This window comes from Polypterus senegalus, chromosome 15 (assembly GCF_016835505.1).
Source record: "Polypterus senegalus isolate Bchr_013 chromosome 15, ASM1683550v1, whole genome shotgun sequence".
NCBI lineage: Eukaryota > Metazoa > Chordata > Cladistia > Polypteriformes > Polypteridae > Polypterus > Polypterus senegalus.
Genome location: NC_053168.1, coordinates 56968356 through 56991213, shown reverse-complemented (window position 1 = coordinate 56991213; position 22858 = coordinate 56968356). Strand labels below are relative to the sequence as shown.

General features: G+C 36.6%; 1 protein-coding gene across 1 annotated transcript in view; it reads left to right on the top strand.

Moving 5' to 3' along the window:
- Positions 1 to 22858, top strand: part of LOC120516160 (aryl hydrocarbon receptor-like) — a 193868-nt gene that overhangs the window by 147378 nt on the left and 23632 nt on the right. The window contains exons 9-10 of the mRNA XM_039737635.1: positions 14668 to 14809; positions 17814 to 18990. Of these exons, the coding sequence (XP_039593569.1) occupies positions 14668 to 14809; positions 17814 to 18990 (1319 nt within the window). The remainder of the gene's footprint in view (positions 1 to 14667; positions 14810 to 17813; positions 18991 to 22858) is intronic.

Below are 22858 nucleotides of genomic sequence, written 5' to 3'. Positions count from 1 at the left end.
CTCTATCAAAAAGACATGTAGTAATCAAAAAAAGTGCTTTTGCATTTTTTCTTATATGCTTTTAGATCAAGAGTCGATACATCACAATGAATAAAAATATTAATGCAGCTAATTTTTGATTGTAAAAGTTGCCACATACACACTGTGATTCACTTCTTTCTGTATATATTATGACTGGGAAAGTTAACATGTTAATTGTTGCGATTAATGTAGCCTATTTAATGTGTTAAAAAATATTATCACATCCAGGCCCGGCAACAATTTTTTTTTAAAGTTATGAAACAATATTACAAAAAAGTTAAGTGTGTAGCAGGGGAGTGGGAGGAAAGGGGAAGTGGAGAGAGCAGTTTATGGCTGTCCTGGTGCATGTGACGATGTGGGTTCAACTCCATGCTCCCATCGCTGCCATCCCAGCCCTTGAACCCAACACCGTCGATAATGTCACCGAGATGAGCTAGACAGTAGAGACAACAACTGAGCAAAGGGATGGTTCAAATGTGCAAAAGTGCTTTTATTAAAACAAGCAATTGTCCATAAAGTGCAGTGATCCAAAGTTTTTCAAATAAATAATCCAATAAAACACGTGGAGGTTAAAAATACACAAAAAAAAACAATCCTTTAAAATCGAGGTTAAAACGTTCATACAGGAAGCAGTCTTTAAAATCAATAACAAGTCCGGTGCTCTTTTATGCTAGCGTCTCACCTGCTTCTCCCAACTAGGTTTTGCAGCAGGCGAGACGCTCTCTGCAGCTGCCCTTTTCCACATCACATCCACACAGGACTGGAGAACTCCCGATCCCTGGCTTCGGTCTGGCACTCATCCCAGTCCCAATACATGGTTTACATCCAACAGCCAGAACGCTCACGTTGGGTAATCCACCTCCAAGCCTCCCGACTCCCGCTGCCTTTCCGGCCTTCCGTGGCCAGTCGTCTTTCCCTGGTCACTCCCGCTACCTGACCACTCAGCGGGAGCGACTTCAACGTCAACGCCTGGGTGTCGGCCTAACACCCAGCTTCCTCGCAGCTGCCCACAAGCGCTTGTTTGCTTACCCCCACACACACGCACTGTGTGTCTCTCTCTCTCTCTCTCGAACAATCACGGATGTGGGCAGTTCCTCATCTGTTCCTCACCTGTGAAACGCCCACACCGCAGATCGCCCCGTGGCTTGCTATGGCCACCACGCCCCCTCACTAAACCGCTGCGAGTGCGGTGATTATTTATTTAAAAAAACGGCCTTTGCTCAGCGAGCTGTGGACCCATAACACCACAGTGCAATGCTAGAGACAAGTTGCGAGAGTAAAGTATAGAGAAAGTATAGTAGTTGTGGAAAAAATTTGATATTGAGATTTTGATGAATCTCCACATTTCATATGTTCCGCAACACATTTTGACCATTTTTGCAATTATGTCTGTGTGTGTGTGTATGTACAGAAACATGATAACTTGAGAATATTTTGAGTTAGATAAATGAAATTTAAGATATGGTTGTTATAATGTTAGTTTTCTGTCAACTTTTAGGCAACATATATCAACTGGAAGTGGAAGTGTACTTTACCTAAACACATTTCAAATTTTTTCAAATAAACTAGTACATACTGTATTTTAAATAAACAATTAACTAAAGTTATGTATATTAGTTCTTGATGTGAAATTGCATTATAAGAAGAGAAATGTTATTGGTAATTTATATCATCATTAGTTAGGGTAAGAAACACAGAGAATTTCACCTTAATCAGATAACCAGAAATGATATTTTAACAGGTATCAGCACTATTACATATGCATTACTACAATTATATAATAGAGATAGGTCATTTAAATTTTATATAATCGTTACTTATCGTTAGATATAAAATTTGACCTTGATGACCGGAAGTGGTATATTACTGACCACAAAAAATGATCAGATTTGAAATTTCAGTTCGATCGGCTTACCATTAGTAGTTCTTTGCCATATAAACTTGCATTATAAACAAAGATAAGTGATTGGAATTTTGTAAGAAAAACACAGATATGAAGTTTCATTATAATTGGACAATTAGATGGTTATAAGAATAGTTAAGTGGAGAACACACATGAAATGCAAGTGTTCCAAATAACAATATAGTATTTATAAAAGGTGTCATTTTGCTTGACTTCTTACTCTATACAACTCTAAGCAACTGACACACAGGTAAACAGACTTGAGCTGAGAAAACTGTGTGGGGTGGGGGATGTGATAGCAGGCTGTTTGCTACTTATCATCACTTTTAAAGAACAAAAGACACTGACGTCATCAGTGGTGCAAAGTGTTTTAAGGTGGGACGGATCTACGAGTTTTTTCATAGGCACTGGTAATTCTAGTGTTAAAAGCTAACGGTAAGTGAACTGTCACCTCACACAATTCCTGATATTAAACTTGAAAGTACAATTTATGTGCCGTGTTTATTGCACTGATATGCAAAATGTTCTACACAAAACATTTAACTATTTTGTAAAAATGATTATTTCTGTTTGCATCATTGCATGTGTGTATGATTTGTCTTCTAGCACAGATGTAAAAGAATAAAGCACACATGTAAAAGATAATCTAGAGCCAAAAAACTACCCAAAGTGCACTGATTGCCAGTCCTTTAGAAGTCACAGAAATAAGGTAGAATCTACACATAGTGATCAGGATGAGATTTAAACCTAGGCTTTTGGGACTGTTAGAAACAATGCATACATCGCATTTTAATGATCAGTCAGACAATGGTGTGTTTGTTTTTTCATAGCCATATTTACAGATTAATTTATTACATACAGCATGAACAGTAATTTTGTAATGCAGCAGGTATTGTTATACAGTCATGGCCGAAAATATCGACACTCCTGGAAATTTCCCAGAAAATTGTTGCAGTTACAAATGTTTTGGTATACACATGTTTATTTCCTTTATGTACATTGGAACAGCACAAAAAAACAGAGAGAAAAAGCCAAATTTGACATCATGTCACACAGAACTCAAAAAATGGGCCGGACAAAATTATTGGCACCTTTACAAAATTGTGGGTAAATCGTTTTATTTGAAGCATATGATGCTTGTTTGAACTCACCTGTGGCAAGAAACGGGTGCTGGCAATATAGCAGTCACACCTGAAGCTAGTTAAAATGGAGAAAAGTTGACTCAACCTTTCTGTTGTGTGTCTGAGTGTGCCACACTAAGCATGGAGAACAGAAAGAAGAGCAGAGAATTGTCTGAGGACTTGAGAACAAAAATTGTGAAAAATATCAACAATCTCAAATCTGATAGACCTTGAGTAGTTTGCAAAAGAAGAGTGGTTGGAAATTCCAGTTGAGAGGTGTAACAAGCTTGTTGATGGTTATAGTAAGTGCTTGATTTCAGTTATTTTTTCCAAAAGGGCACGCAACCAAATATTAAGTTGAGGGTGCCAATAATTTTGTCCAGTCCGGTTTTTGAATTTTGTGTGAAATTATGTCAGATTTGGCTTTTTTTCTGTTTTTTTGTTGTGTTCCAATGCACATAAAGGAAATAAACATGTGTACACCAAAACATTTGTAATTGCAACAATTTTCTGGGAGAAATGGTGCATTTTCTGGGAAAATTCCAGGGGTGCCAATAATTTCGGCCATAACTGTATGCTATAATAATTTCTGTACTTTGATGATGTTGTTAGTGCCATAACAGTAAATTTTCCATTTTCCCAGCCTTGCATGCATTTTTGTTTGGAAATCATTTTTTAAATTTATTTTATTTTTACTGTGAAAGTGACAACTTGAACTCTGCTTATGAGAAAGAGAATACATTTTTCACAATACATACGTGGAGGAACTCAAACATTCTCAGATGCAGTTCACTTTTCCAAGCGCCTCTTCCATTCATGGAAACATTTCCTATACTCATCTTCTTTGTTATTGAGTCCATTGCCTCCTCTGAGTTTTAATTTTTAGGAACAAAATTAATTTTGGGAATAAAAATAAGTCACAGCATGATCTGGCGAATATAGGAGGTGTGAACCAACAACCATATTGTTTTTAGTCAAACACTCCTAGACTTAAAACACAGTGTGTGCAAGTGAACTGTCATGATACAAAATGTAGTTTTGTGTGTGCAGCTGTTCCACATGTTTTTTTTCCTGATGTTTTCCTGAAGCCACTATAGCAGTTCAATAATATTGCTGACTAGCAAAATACCCGCGCTTCGTAATGAAGTAGTGTGTTAAAGAAGTTATGAAAAAGAAAAGGAAACATTTTAAAAATAACATAACCTGATTGTCAATGTAATTGTTTTGTCACTGTTATGAGTGTTGCTGTCATCAAGGATTTGATTATCATTATTTCTTTCAATCAGGTTCGTATTTGGAGGACGTGTTGTTATGAAGTTACATTCCGTGTTTGTCAACTGTTGTAAAGATAACAGGTTTCATTCATCAAAGTGTTCACTACGCAAATTGCTACTCGTGAATGTAAGATGTTTAACAGGCATTCCCGGTATTAACTTGTGCTAAACGTACCATGGTGTGACGTAAGGGGAGCTGACTGTAAAAAGGCAAGGAGCTGCGTATTTTGAACGAAAAGGGAGAAGACAGCGAAGGAGCGGAAAAGTGCGAAGGAAAACTGTTTAAATAAACAGCTAGGAAGGTGAATGGAAAGAAGCAGCCAGTGGTAAAGCAAGGAAGACTTTGTAATAAGGACGGTTCGGAGCACGTAGAAGGTGTATCAATAAGATTGTTAAGCCTTATGATAATGTTCCCGCATGGAGGATTTAGAGAGACACACTGGAAGAAGTACTGTATAATCTGAACCTCTCTACAGTTTAGTTTATGTTCGGGTTGTAATGTTCATCAAATTTGCGTATAGTCTGGTCCAGTGGCGGACCATGCATCTCAAACCTAGGTCTTCAGTAGTGCTCCGTCTGAATCAACCCGCCCCTCAAAAACTAATTTATGTTTATAAAAACCATCTTAATATGCAGAAATGCAGTATAAAGAGCCACTGCATCACAGATACTGTAGATAACTCCTGTAGCCACAATAAATGCCTTTATTGTATAGACAAACCAAATAATATTGCATTTGTGCGATGATGTTTTCACATATATTCTCTCTTTCTTTCAGGTGTGTAATAGAAACCACAGCATAGAGAGAAATACAATATTATTTGAAAACGAACAGCATCCGATCAGCTGTAAAAGTATGGCATTTCTAAATGTTTGCTTTTTTTTCAGTCTGATTCTCTCAGTCAGACTGTATATTTGTCTCTTATTCAGTGCACAAAAGAATATGCAGGTTGCCAGATGCTGTGTGCTACAACATGCTGGCGGTGATCAACGCACATTTTAAAAAAAGAAAGACAAATATATGTGACGTTTTGAAGAAATCATTCTATGACACGATTTACCTTTATTTATTTACTTACTTCCTAAAGCCTAAAGTCACAAGTAGTGTGCAGAGGGCATGCTCAAAAATGTGCGTAATGCCTCGAAAGTGCCTGCTGACACTTTAGTATACAAGCAATGGTATGTGCAATCTTGCTCCGATGTAGAAGGGATCTGAGTTTACCTGTTTTAGCGCGTCTATGTGAAAACAGCAGTGTCAGATGTGGGGGTGGGGTGTGTTTGGGCTCGTGAACGCGGCCGAGATAATAAAACTGACTAAAAAAAAACCAAAGCTAACCTTTACAAGTATCATAAATTACAACGGCTGTTACAAACTGAAATCAAATGTATTCTTTTATTCTAAAATAGTAACACTAAGAGCAGTTTACTTCTCAAAACAGAGTGGTGCAGGATCGAACTCGCGACCTTTTGATTCCCAGTCAGCAACTGATTCTATTGCGCCACGGAGGCAGTCATAATAAACAGGTGTCAATGTCGCATGTTAAGGCAGCTTTTTGTTTCTGCAGTTATATTTTTGAATAAAAGCGCAATTGTTGTGTTAGATTTGTACCTTCTGTGAAAGTATTTCTTTGACACTTCAGGCTTCATACATTATATAGTTTATGCCTACATTTTGTCATCTACTACTAGAATATAAAAAACGTTTCTGTTTTAACAATGTGTTTACACAGATTATTGTAGAAACGGAACAGACATGAAATGCGTGTGTTCCAAACAACGATCTATTATTTCCACTCTAAAACTCCACTTCACTCCCAGAAAATCAATTAAGGCATGAGCTGGGGGAAGTTTGTAAATGTTCTAAGTCGGTGGGGGGATGGAATAGCCGGCTCCTTGCAGCTTTTCTTTTATCGGCACATTTAGATTAACAAAAGACGCTGGCGGAGAGGTGAGAACGGTTTTAAGAAGCAATTTAATGTGAGACGGATTTACAAGTTTTTTCATAGGCTCTGGTAATTCTAGTGTTAAACTGGAGGCTGCATGCGGGAACGTTTTCTTATATTCCCGAAACCCATGTGGGTCAAGGAGCATGACAAACATCACTTTTTCGTGGTCTTGAAATCTGGTCTGTGTCTGGCAAATAATATTGTCCAGAATCCTGCCATGGAGTTGGCGGTAGTGCGCGCGAGGACCTTGCGCTCGGTGCGCCTGCGGTGTGTTCATTGGCCTTGTAGAGTTCCTCATATTGGCTTCTATCCGATCAATGGGTCTGAATACGATGACGTTGCCGTACGCCTGCTAGAGGGCCCTACTGACACCAACTCAAAATCTGATTGGTTGAAGCAATAGTTTAATCGACATTTATTCTGTGTTAGAGGGCCTGCACAATGGATTGTGAAGGCCTCTCTGCCTGGCAACAAATGATGGCTGAAATGTGATTGGTTAAATGCTTTAATACGAAAATACATGGCTGGAAGCAGCACAACCAAATCGAAAAGTTATGAAAGGAAGCAGACAGACTATTTGGAGTTATTTAATAAGTATTCATGGACAAAATATAATTAACATCATTTGTGATTCAGATATTCTTTTAGGAGAGCAGAGAAGGCATGACTTCGCCAGGTCTTTAGCATCGAGGCTTTATACCCTGCGTCTTCTCATTAAACTTGTATCTCGCGAATATCTTGTGCGATGTTGCGATGTCCACATCTTTATTTAATTTTAGCTCAGACCCGGCAATTAAAAGTTTCTCTCGCACTTTCACTGAGAGAGGGTTTCCGCAGTAGCTTCACTTATGAAGTACAGTACTTCATCCGCGAATATTTACCTTATATGGGCAGGCACTCAATTACGTGGGAGGCGTGATGATGCGAGACGCAACTCCACCTCTCACGCCGACCGAGCTGCAGGCTATTACAGTATATGGACGAAAGTAGGTTCCAGTTATGACCGTTACGTATAGAATTTCGAAATGATACCTGCCTAACTTTTGTAAGTAAGCTGTAAGGAATGAGCCTGCCAAATTTCAGCCTTCCACCTACACAGGAAGTAGGAGAATTAGTGATGAGTCAGTCAGTCAGTCAGTCAGTGAGGACTTTGCCTTTTAGTAGTATAGATTAACTGACTCTTCACGGGGAAACTCTTTATTTAAAGTACGTTAATGTCAAAAAATGTAATCATGCTTGTCTTGATGTTCCATATGACCTGAAATGCCTATTTTCAGATTATAAAAAATTAATCACTTGCATGATTTCAGAATAAATGTCTGAAATACACATCTCAGTCAACGTAGCACAATGCCAGATAGCTGACTGATTAAAAGAACTGTAGGCATGTAGTACCTAGCAGCATACAGTAGTTGAAGACTGCCCCCTGCTTCCATTCTATTGACTGATTGCGAAAATTTCTGGGTCCTCACACAAACAGTAATTTCTCCAGGACTTTATTTTATTATAAGAAACCTCATTATGAGATATGCATTTGGAGGAGTATGGATGCTGCAAATGATAGGGAGAGCCACCAAGCCCCAGACACTGGACATGACCAACACCAGTTCAGTCACGGGTTCAAAACAAAGATTTTTATTACAAAAATACCTCATAAAAGTTTCTTAAATGGTGGTAAAAGCACAATTACAAACAAAATCTTTCTTCTCTTCGTCCACCTTCCTTCAGTGAGTGTTGCCTTCCCTCCTCCCGACTGTGACTGGAGGAGGCTGGATGGCTTCCTTTTATGTCATGCCAGTGTACAGTCCGATAGAAGCACTTCTGGGTCAGGTGGACCTCCCAAAAAACAAGAGGTCGCGAATCCCCGCATCACCCACTAGCGGCATCTATGGGACACCCATCAAGGCTGACTCACGGCACTACAACTCCTTTCCTGCACTGCAGGTGTGAGAGCCTTCCCTCACTGCTTCTTTGTTTTATTCTCCTGTCCAGGTTAGGGTTCCATACCTAGCCCGGACTGGATGTCGGAAAATCCTGCTTGGCACTTACAAAGGGGTGAGAGACTGAGGAACAGATTAGAATGTCAAAAGAACCATTAGGGTATTTGGACATTAAAAGGGCTGGTGTTTATTTTGTAGCTGAAAATTCCACACTGATCTTCCACAACTTCTTTAAGACTTGTTTACGGCACTTCCCCCGACTCTGTCATAAAATTCATTCCTAAAAGGCAGGGGTAAACATGAATGCTTCTCACTAATGTAACACTAATATTACATTGTTTTGCCAAAATTACAAATAGACATACAAAATATTTATCAATTTGTATGCAAAATCTCATATCACAACAGATGGCCGTTCAAAAAACAGAATTCTGGTTAATTCCAGAGGTGCCAATAACTACTTAGTGTAATGTCTTTGAAATATTTACACAGTTTAATGTAAGAGGATGCAAAAACAGGAAAAATTAGAGCAGTTGCTATATGCAACAATTAAAGTGACTATAAAGGAAAACATGATGAGAAAATCCAACAAAAAGAGAAATAAAAAGCCTTTTTTCCTCCTCCTTTAATAGACAGTTCACAAAGGGTGGAGAGAAAAATAATCAAAAGCAAAAGTGAAAAATTATGCACAAAGACAATAATGAAAAATGAACACCCACAAATTCTGATTACTTTCACCCAGAAATGTATGCATATCGGAAGTAAACTATCCTCGCTAATATATTCAAATTTAAACGCACTTCTCTGTGCTCTACAAACTCAGCAGTAAAGAAGTGTCTACTAGCTTTAGGCACACACTTTGCCATTTGGCCACTTCAATTCAAAAACATGCCAGGAAATAATATAGCAGCATCGGAAATGTTCCTCTGCATAGTGCTGATTCAAGACCGAAGAAGCCCTTTGACTTGCAGGCCTTGAAATCAGTGGGGTGACTCACAAGGGGACAACAAACATCAGTGGAACTTTGCTCTGCTACTGTGTTCTCCCTTGCTAGAGCACTAAAAACACAGGTAAGTAACTTTTACCTCAAAGATACTGTAACTATCTAATGTGATCAGCTATAAATACAGTATGTATCCTAAACACTACTTTTAAATTGCCTAAGGATTCAGCTTATGACCCAGGCTATTTGATTTCAGCAGAACACCTCCTGCTTCCATGTAAATACTCTTTGTCTGTGCTGTCTCATCCATGCTGTGCACTAGCTCCTTTAATGGCCAGGTGCTAACCCCAGTGAAAATCAAATCTTGATATGTCCACATATGTTAAAAAGAAAAAAAAAAACATTTTCGCATGATTGCATGTCATTGTTTAGCATCAGATTAAACCAAATCACAAAGTAATATCATAAAGACTCTTGTTAACACTAACTGTTTTAAATCTTATAAGTTACTTTATGTTAATTAACACTGATTTACATGATCAGTTTCTCATTCTGTTCCTTGGTAATATGAACAACCCAACTCCATCTATTATGAATTTGCCCACTGATCGTATAGTGATTGATATCTGTTATAATTAAAAAATTACTGAATTCAGTAACTCCTGAATTTCCATGTATGCTTCATTATTATTATTTTTTTAGTTTGTGAAACTTTTGCTTTTTTGTCTCACCTCTTCTATTTTGATGGCAATTTTTTATGACATGGTCAATTTTGTTGCAGGCAGAAGAAGAACTTTCACAAGCTGTGATTTTTTCTTTATAAGACAGTCTTGTAAAAAATAAATAATTTTCAGTTTGAAAATTACTTTAGAATGACCATTGAGTAGCCCTTTTAAATTATTTAGCTTAGTGTAAGTTTTTTTTTTTTGTTACTTTTTTGTTTTTCTTAGTATTCCAGCCTCTTACACCGAATTAACGAGGTTTCTCTCCTAAGACCCAGTCCGTACGGAGTGTGCGTCGCCCCATTGGTTGTAGTGAACATAGACAGATAGCTTTACTCACCAAGAATGTCAAGGCCGAGAATCTGTATACTTTAATGTAGATTTCTGGCAAGAAGTTATAAACAGTATTGGATGTGAAAACCATTGACAACTTGAAGGTAAAAGGACAATAATTTCCTTAACCTAAAATACAATATGGCAGACGTTAAAGCAATGACTAAAGCAACGCCAGTAGCAAAAACGGAGCTAGGGACATGCCAATGTGTTTTAAATTAAAAAAGGGGGGGGGGGATTAGGAATGTACCAAACAGTCTAATAACAATATTAACACAGGCTGCTGTAGCAGTACACTCCTCGTCTGTTATCGTCAGATAGCACCATTAATCTTGAATATTAACATTACAATTTTTTCAATAACAAGTCTGTAACAGGACTCCATCCTTGGGAACCTAAAAAACAAGAGAACAGGCACAAACAACAATAAACTTTAAAAGAGTTCTCAGATTCAATAAAGTCACTAGTAAAACTTCCTGTAAACTGAAGAAGGTGCAGATTGTTGTGACCTCTGAAGGTTATGTTACATCAGCTGTGGTAGGACTGAATTCATCTTTCTGACGAAATAACAGGACAACCTCTGTGACTGGTCTAAAGAAGGTCTTAACAGTCCCATCTCTGGCGGTCTTAACTTCAACCTTGTGGACCCTTCCGTCATCACTAGGCATAGTCTTTACAGTGACACCCATAGGCCAATCAATCTGATGAGCTTGGTAGTCCTTCAGTAAGACCAAATCCCCTTATTGAAGGTTAGGCATTTGTACTTGCCATCTTATGCAGTCATGTAAAAGGTTCAGATACTCTTTTCTGCATCTTTTCCAGAAGCAATTGGCAAGGTGGTGTACAGGTCTCCACTGGGTTTTGTGAAGGTTGTGGCTGTCAAAAACACCATGTGGAGTTGGAATAACCCCAATTTTCTGTGTCAGAAGGGCAGCTGGGGTCAGAATAACGGGAGCCTCTGGATCTGAAGGGATCAGACTTAAGGGTCATGAATTAATTATCACTGTCACTGCAATGGGTTCTTTCCTGAACGGTGTAAGCACTTCGATAACGTTGTTAGTTAGGTTTGGGCCTGTTAAAAGTACATTGTTGAGAGATAGGCCACTGTATTGTGAACTTGAATCAAAGACCACTCTAATTTGTCCTGGGTTACGAGGATGGCATTTGCCAAAGGATGAAAGACACCAGCATTCTTCACCTTCTCTTAATGGTGGAGCTGGTTCAGCATGATTGTTGTCCAGTATTTTCTTCATGAATGCTATGACGTGCTCTTTCCTCTCTGGACGGTTCTTCAGTGTTCTCTTTAGTGAAGCAAATCTTAACACGGCTTGCTCACGATTATTTGGAAGAATGGGTCTTGGATTGTGGAAAGGTAATGGAGCTACCCAACTGTTAGAACTATCTTTACTGATTTCCTGGTCTATGATTTTGATGAGCTCCTTATCTTCAACAGAAGGAGCTACCTTATTGTTGTCACAGGTAGTCTGGAAAACTGTATGACTAGGGTTGTCTTCAGGCATAACCATATGCTATCAAGCATCTCTGTGTGCAGATAAAGTCTCTCTTTCATGAAATAGTGGCATGGGCATTGATTGAAGTAAGAGACATGCCCCCTTCCAATCACACTTGTAAGAATGGATGCTGCAAGATCTGCGTGTTTTATTTATGCAGACATCTCCCATAATGACCCAACCTAAATCAAGTCTCTGGGCATAAGGGACATCATTAGGGCCGTTACACTGTTGACGTACCTTATGCACTCTTAGATTGTCTCTGCCCAGCAAAAGAAAAATGTTAGCGTCCTTGTCAAGAGGTGGGATACAGCTGGCTATATGTTTCAGGTGAGGATGGATACCGTGCTGCTTCAGGTGTGGGGATCTCCTCCCTGTCACTTGGTAACTGATCAGATTCAGTCAACGTAGGAAGTGGAAAATGTGCGTTCCCTCGCACCCCTTCCACAATAAAACCATCCGCTCTTCTTCCTGTAGCATTCACTAGGCCTGCACATGTGTCTAGGGTATAGGGTAAAGAGTTACCTTTTATATTGAACAGGTCAAAGAACTCTGGACTTGCAAGTGAACGATTGCTATTTACATTTAAGATAGCATACATCATTTTAATGGCCTTCTCTGGTTGTTTCTTGTGGAACACCTTTACAAGATTTTCCACAAAGTCCTCCACATACCTCAGTACATTTTGATTATGCTTGCCTTGGCACTTGTTCAGAGCTCTCCCCGCCACGCCTGGAGATGGTGTTAGAGACCTCTTAGGAATCTGGATGGACAGCAGCAACATGTTGGTCGCTGTCACACTCAGAGCATTGAATAGTGGCCTTGCATTCTCTGGCAAAGTGCTCCGTTGAAGCACAACATCTGTAGCATATTTCATGCCTTCAAAGAAATACCTTGCGCTCTTGCATGGATTTCTCTGTGAAAGCATGACACTTGTTTAAGGGGTGTGTTTTTTTATGTATTGGGCAGTAGTGGTTGGGATTATCAACTTTCTCTTCTATCACATTCTTGCTGGCAGTTGATGTGTTTTCTGAGATTCCTATCTTGTAGGTGGGTAGGTGGGTAGGTAGGTGGGTGTGGGTGATGTGTTGTCCGAGATTCCTATCATAGATACATACATACGTTATTAATCCCCAAGGGGGAAAAACATACTACGGCGCCTATGACTCTTATGAGCAGGTCCTTGACATGTTGCCACAGGTTAGATTGTATGACATCATGCCACTATTTCTAGCTGTTTACCTTTTACTTGAAATAAAAATTTGTAGGCTGGGCTACAGGAGAGACATTCTTTGTTTTTTGTAAGCTTATTTGTATTTATTTTAATAATGTTTTTCATTATGAACTTCCATTTCACAGTTCCATGTGAGCTCAAGCTCTTACTGGGCCACCTTATATGTGTTTGAGCAATGCAACCTGAGTTTGGTTTATTACAGTGCCATCCTAAGGTGTTGAGTTGGGCAGAATGGAGCTCTGTTTGTTGTAATCTGTTGCTTATAGACTCCCTTGCATATTTGTTGTAAATCATAAATAATGTGGGCTTTATTTGTTTTGTAATCGCTCACTGGCACCCCCATGAAAATCCAGTGCTGCCCTGCTAAATGTGGTGTGAGAGTTACCATGCTTTGTGGTCTAGGTATTTATGTATGGTACACAACCACTGGTAGATGAACAGTGGATTTCAAAATGGTCCTGTTTGTAGTATACTTTTATTTTATTAATTAAGTTAATAATATTAAGGCAATTCAAATTCTCATACTTTTCTTCATGGTTTCAGATAAGAATGTTTTTGGGTAGCATAGTATCTTGAAATCTGACTGGCAAATTCAGCTTTGAAGTTTCAGCATTGGAGTTTTAGTACATAAATATCTATTATAACTTTGGGTAACTTTTGAGGGTCTGATAGTGTCAATCTTGTTTTTGTGTATCGCCCAATTACTGTAGTTTAATCTCATTTATTATAATTTGAAGGGTAACTATTCTATAATAAAGTTCAGTAATGGATAAACAAAGGTTTATAGACTGGAGTTTTGTCAGGGTCCAGTATTTAAAATCCATGTGGAAAAATGTTTTTTGCCACCTACTCTATATCCATTTTACAATTCTGGTTTCATTTTCAGAGGAAGATACACAACCCTTGCTCTCCAATGTAAGCTTATACGAGAATAGTTAAATTAAAGAGAGACCTTTAGTTCGTGAATAACATTGCAACACAGAAGTCTCTGTTAATGCTAGCAGAGTATGTCATTGCAAAATGTTCTTGGCTCATTTTTGAATAAAATCTGGCAACTATTTGCTAGTAGTTATTGCAAAAATTGTACTTTTGTCCTTAAAGCATACATTTCCTACATACAAGGACATTGAGATATTGAATATATTTGTAAGTAGTAAGGATGTACTGTATAGTTAAGTTCTATCTTGGCTAGGTGCTCTAAATTATTTTAACTTCCTGAAAAAGATTCTTGCTCTTTGAATTGTTATATACATACACAATGAAAGCTTTAGTGGTTTGAGCTTCTAACCTGGGTATTAAATGTTTTTGGCCTCCATCACCTAAATCATTTTTCCAGTCTTCTGATCAGACATTCCTTGTCATAACATTGCGAACCTGACAATGTTTAATATAACAGATCTGATCGAGTATGCACATTAAAAACAGTAGAAGAGTTGAATAAACTTGTATTAGTTCTGGATGAAACAGGCTGGCAATTAAAGTCCTGCTGTTTTCTTTTATCAAGAGAACAAGTCCCTTATTTAAATACCATTACTGTGTTCAAAGAAATTGTGGATCTTGGACAACTCATGAATTGTTTCAATTTTTGCATTATAGTAAACTTAAGTTGTTTAAATGAGTGATTGCTTTTGTTCAAAATATAATAACCACATATTGCCAACATTATTTCATAATTTCCTTCATTGTATTATTTGAATATTTTTTTCCCTTATGTTTTAGTGATCAAAACTGGGGAAAGTGGAATGACAGTTTTTAGACTCTTGACCAAAAAGAATCGATGGGCTTGGGTTCAGGCTAATGCTCGTTTGGTGTACAAACATGGAAGACCAGAATATATTATTGCTACACAGAGAGCTCTTTCGTAAGTATTTTGATATTATTGTTTTATAAACAATTATTTTGCATGCCAAGTGTATACTGACTATGCTGATTTGTATTGCAGTGGAAAGAAAAAAAATCAATAAATTGCCTTAGTAGAACTTCTGGCTTAGCGTTAAAATTGACTTGTTTGTGGAAAAAATATGCAAGGTGAAATTCTTCTTTTGAGCTAGCTAGTGAACATGAATACAGATGTTGAATCCAAATGTTGATAAGTAGTGCAGTGAAACTGTTCTTATATAACTGATTGCCTTTAGTACTGACAGTAGTGGTACTACTAGTAGTAAATTCTTACATGTTTGTCCAGACAACATGCAACATTTTCCCACTTTCTGGAATTATGACCAACAAGAATAATTTAAATACATACTTTCATTTTATTTAAAACACAACTCCTGATGTACTCTTTACTCCTGTTTCTGTGTTCCCACTTCATGAAATGAAAAAAGAAACCCTGAGGAAAAACTCCAGTATAGTTAGCACCTTTAAGCAACAGTCTTAAAATTGTCAGTGATCTAAAGTTGTTGTCTTCAATAGTTAAAATACAAGAGAGAGAGAATTTTTGTCTGTGATTTTCTTATGTGTTTTTTTGGTTATGTTATTCATCAAATATAGGATTAGGTGTAGTAAACAATAGTAGGGTTTGTAAGAAGTGGCTTTGCAGAATGATAGGTATTTGTATTTTTAATATGTACATTTACATATCTTAACAAAATATATCCATTAATGGCTTTTTACCTATTTTTATATTTATTTGTTTTGTATTAGCTGTGTGGATAGTCCAAGAAATGGTTAAATGACCACAGGAAAAAGAGTAAATTAACAATGGCCTAACTGACCTATGCATGTTTATCATTTTTACATATAAGTATAGAATATTTCTGTATCACAAAGTGCTATGTTTAAGTTATAGTTTATTACACACAGTACATCTTCTGTGCACTGTGAAGTTCCTGAGCAGAATTCTTGCATGCTGAATTTCTTAGTAGAGTGGCTTGTACCCATCAGAAGAACAGAAGTAAGAAAATAAGCTAAATTAAAACATACATTTTATAAAAGTCTATAAAGAAAGCTTTAGTTTTTAGACATTAGTTTAATGAACTCATACTGACATTCTCTAGTGTAAATAATAATGATCCAATATAAAATTAGAGTTTTCTTCAAAGATGTCTAATTTTATTCATAATAATTTTGTTAATATTCACCTTTGACCTTTCATTTTAATATGAACTTTACCAAGTAGTGCCAAGAAATTGACAAGTCAATCAAACAAACTGACAATGTTGTTTTGTTGTCTTAGTTAATAGGCAATGTCGGTGAAGTCTACAAAAACTATTTTTTAACACTGAAAACATAGCTTATATTAAACTATGTGTTAAAAGTGAAATATATTTTCTAGTTGCAGGCCAACCGTTTGGCTCATTTAGTCTCATGAAAATAATGTTTGAAGACTTGAGTGAAGAAGATTATTAATGGTGCCAACTATTAGAAATTGACATGACATAATTAGCAATGTGTAATTAACTCAGAATTAGAAAATAGTTTTCTAAGTGTTTCACTATACAGTATTTGAAACGTGTTTATTGTTTTATATGATAAAGTACTCCAATATAATTTGACAAGTTGCTTATATATACAGTAGCACTAAAAGTTAAATAATTTTTGAATGCGTAAATCCAAAACTATGCCAAATAATATTATGTTTACTAGGCTGACCCGCCTTTTAAGGCGACGACTTTTAAGTTGACCACTTCTTAAGGCAATTCAATATGTAGATCAATTTGATATTTTATACAAACTCATTAATTTGGTTATATTGCATTTGAGCAGTATTACTTTAATACTCTTAGTTTCTGTTATTTTTGTGATGAAATTTAAACTTTTTTTCTATATTGAGGTCGCCCTTTTGAACCCCCCTGATATTTACTACGCGGTGAGACATTTGTACTCCATCAACATTAATTATTTCCAGAGACATAATTTTGACTATTTTTCAAGCGCATCACGCACAAAAGCAAGGTAACGATGGGAGCACCAGAACTCTGCTCATATCATGTCGCTTCGGACCACAAGCTGCAAGTAGTAAGTCTGTGATAAGCGGAATACCGCTACGCTTTCCACTCACGGGACGGAAGGACAATCCCGACCGCTTTTATATAGTAAGAAAGAAGAAGAAGATATCGCACAATCTGGAGTAGAAAATCATCTTTTACCTGGAAAAACGAAACTACAAATCCCATCGTGCATTGCAAAATGGACGGGGTGTGTGTGAAACTCCGCGCCTGCGTAGCACTCACGGGACAGAAGGACAATCCTGACCACTTTTATGTAGAAGGATTTTAACCATTATTGTGAAACATTTGCAGCTTTATACTGTCTGTATGCAGTATATAAAATAAGTGCTTGCATGAAATTCCAGATTTAAATTTGAAACAGTGTTTGAAAAAATGTTTAGAATAAGCTGATTTTGAGAATAGCTGTATTATTGGAAAAACCCCTACCCAAAAGTCTTTTGACACTTTTATTTACTTTTTTAGTCACGTTCAAATAGCAATGCTTATTTCTTATTTTTCACTTAAAACAAAGCATACACATATACTTAGTAAATTTTATTAAAATTTTTTTCTTTACCCATTTTTATTACCCATATCAAATATTCCAGCACCATATGCTACAGAGCTTGTTTCAAAATTGAATATTCCACATTTTAAAGACTAGTTCGCTGAAAGTGTTTATATATCTTAATATTTTTGTACATGTAAACGTAAGTATGCTTTTATTTAAGTAACCCAAACTGCTAAATGGAAATTCCAATCAAGTTATATTTTTATATATCAAAATAAAGTTTTCTCTTTTTATTCTTACTCTATTTCCCTTTGATTATTTAGGCGAAGGAAAAGTAGTTTGTGACTTTTGGTAAAATAAAGAATTTTGTTACCTACTTGTAAAACTGATCTCTTAAAGTATATTTTTGGCTTTTCTTTCAGAGATGAAGAAGGCTTAGAACACTTTCGGAAACGTAATTTGAAATTGCCTTTTAGTTTTGCAACTGGAGAGGCTGTTTTATATGAAGCAACTTTTCCAACCCCAGTGGCAGATCCAATGCCCCTTAAAGCTAAAGGGACAATAGCAGAATGTTCTTCGAATAAACCATCAGAGCAAGAATCATTGGATCCAAATTCACTTCTTGGTGCTATGTTGAAACAAGATGAGTCAGTTTATGTCTGTCCTCCAGCACCAAATAAATTTGTTGTTGAAACCAGCTTCTTTAATGATAGTACACAAGATCTGAATGACATTTTGTTCAAGAACTGGGATGATATTTTGCCCTCTGGACAAAATGACAGTGAGATGCAGGATCAAAATCCTGACACTTCAGATAGCAAGAACAATGAATTGTTGTGCTTTATGAAAAACCTAGGAATCACATCAGAAGATCTAGAACTTATTCAACAAGATGAAGAGTTCATGCAAATTGACTGGGATGAGACTGGAGATATCACAGAAGTGGCAGATGAAATACTTTCCTATGTTCAAGCATCCTTAAATAAGAAATCAGACTGCATGTTTTCCCCTTATTTAGAGCAAAAGCTGGCATCTCCTAATTCAAGCTGCATGATGCAGCATCTTCAGCATCAGGAACAGCAGAGACATCATCAGCAACAGCTTTGTCAAAAAATAAAACAAATGCAAGTTAATGGTGTATACACAGACTGGACCTCTAGTAATATAATGCAAAACTATGACCATCCAAATCATCAACAGCAACAGTATGCATATATAAATGAACAAGTCACTGCCCAGAATTTTGACTATAAAACAGAACTAAACCAACTGCAAGCTACATGCAGTCAAACATTTTTGCCTTACAGTTCAGGGGCACCACAGATGTCTCAACCACCACCTCTTACACATATAGACTATCCAGTTAAAAATTTTAACAATGACGGATTGAACGATTTCCTACAGGCTGTGCAACAGGGTCCAGGACCTCAGGATTGTGGATTAAGTTCATCAAAGAATGGGATACCTTCACAGACATCATACACAGGGGCTATGTCTATGTATCAGTATATACCAGATGTGCCGCCTGGTTGTATAAATGACATAAATCAGATGCCGTTTAACCCACTAACATCAGGGCAGCAGCCCTTCTTGTCAGCGGTAAGTATAATGCGAAATTCTGGTGATGAATTTTCATCAAAATGTATGATACTGTACTTAATAGTTTACATTAAATCATTTACATTATTATCCCAGCAGAAAGTTTTGTGATCTTAAGTTATCCAGGTAGACCACTAAAGGATATTGACAAACCAGCCATTCAAACCAAGCTATACTTTAATCATTTTAAGTGGTGACAATAGCAGTAAGGGCATACTGTTTTTTAGTTAAACGGAATGAAAAGAATTAAATGGCAACAATCAAGCAACTGACGAGGCACTGTGATGCAGAGTCTGCAGACAATTTCAAGAGATGCATGCCAAGTTAGTATGTTTAAGATTGGTCATTTACAATTTTCATAGAAATTGGGAAATAAGGAATTTAATTTCTGACTAATAGTTGAAATTAGAACATTTGTATAATTTTGGCAAGAACAGGTAATTCTGCCTAACAAAGCTTCCCAGTCCTATCTACCAAACTCTCTAAAATAACATCGTTTTGATTGTCCCCAAAATATTACTTTTTACCACACTACTTGGTAATTTAATTCCATGTGTCTGTGTTTCTCTGTGTGAAGAAAACTTTCTAACTTTATGTAAAATTTACCCTTAAGCAGTTTGCAACCGTGTCCCCCACGCCCATGTTTAACAACATTTTAAAGTAAGTCTGGATCCACTGTAATAAATTTTTCAATAATTTTTAAAAAGTTCAGTCATGTCATCTCTTAGTCTCTATTTGCTTTAAACTGAAAAGGTTCAACTTATTTAATCGTTCCTCATATATCATACATCTCAATACTGAAATCAGCTTAGTTGCTCTTCTCTGAACCTTTTCTAGGGCTGCTGTGTCTCTTTTGTAGCCTGGAGACCAAAAATGCATGCTGTACTCCAGGTGAGATCTCACCAGTGTGTTATAAAGCTTAAGCATAACCTCCTTTAACTTGTATTGAGTACATTGTGCTATATAAACTAACATTCTGTTAGCCTTCTCGATGGCTTCTGTACACTGTCAAGATGTGGATAATGGTGAGTCTGTTGTGACTCTAAAGTCCTTCTAATAAGGCGTACAAAAATAATATCATATGCACCTCTCTGATCTCACCTCATATGAATTTCTTGTTTCTTCATAGAATTCCAGCATACTAGTAAAACATGACCTACCCTGTCTGAACCATGTTGACTGTTCAATAACTCTGCTGTCTTTGTCATATGATGCTGAATCTTTGCTGAATGTACTTTAAGCTTACTGGCCTATAGTCACTTGAATCTTCCTTATCACAGGCAAATTGTTACTATGTTCTAGTCCTTAGGAATTTCCCATTGTACAAGAGCTTTAAAAATGTGTTAAAGTGTTTATATATGCACTCACAATCCTCCTTTGACACTCTAGGGTAAGTGTTATCAGGCCCTGGTGATATGTTAGATTTCGGCCTCTTCAGTCACTAAGCACTTCCTTACTAGTCCCTGTTACTTCTGGGTGGTTATCCAATTCTTAACATGTTGAAACTTAAGGATAAAGCATTCCCTATTCCACTGTCTGCATATTTTAATTTCCCTTTAGTATTTTTAAACCACTTCAACTCCTTGACCATTCTTAGTAAAATATTGTCTTTTCTTTTAATACTAAAATTCTTTCTAATTGGCTTATAGCTTCCTTAATATCTTTTTAATAGTTGCTGTCAGTAGTTTATAAAGTACTCACAAGTCTAACCTCACTTTTACAGCCTCCTGATGGAAAGTCGGATTGAAAGTAATCTCTATACATATATCCCAAAACTAGTCTTAGAAGTGGCTTAGCAGTGTGCCAGTATCTCATTACTCCACATTTTTTAATCTTCATCCTTCATCCTACATCATGGCCATGTTCGCAACTTAGTCTTGACTGCCTCAGCACATTCTTTAACCATCTAGCATCACTAGTGTTGGATCACATTAGACATTAATCAGGTTAAGAAAAAAATGTATTTTTAGGAGCATCTGAATTTCACCATTGTATGTAAGGAATTGTTACCCCCTTTTTCCACAAATATTTGATATTGCTAACAATATAAGAACCTCAAAATCAGCATTTACACTAAGAACGTTGAGGAAAATCCAGTTTAACCAGCTTATGTTCCCAAGTTTCAGAATCAGTGGGCTAAAATAATGTAGAGTTTGCACATCTGAAAGACTTAATCAATCCTTATAGTTGCCTTTAACATTGATCATTTTTAAATTAAAATATTTTTCTGGGAAGTAAGACATAAAATATCTTATGGCATAGAAAAAAAAAATTTCATGTAGCTGTTAAGTTGATAGGTTTGTGGCTCACCTGCCATCAATAATAAAGTGTATAAAATAAAACTTTATAAATTGTGAAAATAAAATACACATTAGGTATTGCAAACACCACGTCATACAAATAGTTGGAATAAAAAAAATCCTTCCAGATTTAACATCTGCCACAACATGCTTGCTCCTAAGATGAGCACTGACTTGCATTGTTAAACTGAAGGCTTCCTGAGAATTAACCACACCTCTTTTCAAACAAAGCTTGTCAAAATGAACCAACCCTAAAAGTAAAATGGATCCTGTTCTCAAAACAATTGCAAACAATCAAGATGTTAAAGCTATTTAAATAATGTTTTTTTTTTCTGTAGAAATGTGTCAGCTGCAGAGTAATAGAGACCAGCATGGGAAATATCTGAAACATGCACTATACACAATCAAATGAAAACAACAAACAGCTTAACTGAAACTTGTCTAAAGCCCCATATTAAAGAGTGACCCATTTCACTTAAACATCTAAGGGAAGATGAGCAGTATGCCCCACTAATATTCCCATGTTGTTCAAAGTCATGGAAATCACTTGCTTTAATGCAACAGTATTTTCAAGACTTGCACTTCTCTCTGCTAATAAACATTGATTCCATATGATAAGCTTTCAATTTAAAGACAAATACCACCAAATTCAAACATGCATGTCAACATGGGAGGTTTAAATTATTTTGCTCAATAAAATGTGGAAAATAATAGCCACTTAATAAACCAGTTGCGTTTGAACCTCTAACCAGTCGACCAATGCATCAGTAATAATTCTCGTCGACTTATTACAGGTCTAATTTGGTCATAGCCTACCTATGTTAAATGTTGCACTGTATATATGAAATTAAATAATTATACTATGGGCTGTGGCATTATAATAAGACTGAAACTGTTATATTCTTAAATTTAGATTATCCTAGGAAATGTCATCTCAATTTGTACTCTCCTAGAATAAAACTAACTTTTTACTTTGAAATAGAGCATATAATATTTTACCAAAAAGACAATTTTCAAAGAGGTTTTCACTGATATCAGTCTTCACATCCTCTAACCCCCCACAGTTACATAATAGTAAATAAATATAGGTAGCTCCTTAATGTTATGGTTACCCCCCAGAAAAACAAGCCAAAAAGAATAAATGTTATTATGTGTAACAGAAACATATTAATATCAAATTGTCAACATAAATACAGTAGGAAATTTATGTCTAGTGTACACTGCTGTACTAATGCAGATTTAGATAGATAGATACTTTATTAATCCCAAGGGGAAATTCACATAATCCAGCAGCAGCATACAGATACAAAAAACAATATTAAATTAAAGAGTAATAAAAATGCGAGTAAAAAACTGACAATAACTTTGAATAATGTTAGTGTTTACATCCCCGGGTGGATTTGAAGAGTCGCTTTATTATTGGAAGGAACGATCTCCTCAGTCTGTCAGTGGAGCAGGACAGTAACAGCAGTCTGTCACTGAAGCTGTTCCTCTGCCTGGAGATGACACTGTTCAGTGGATGCAGTAGATTCTCCATGATTGATAGGAGCCTACTTAGCGCCTGTCGC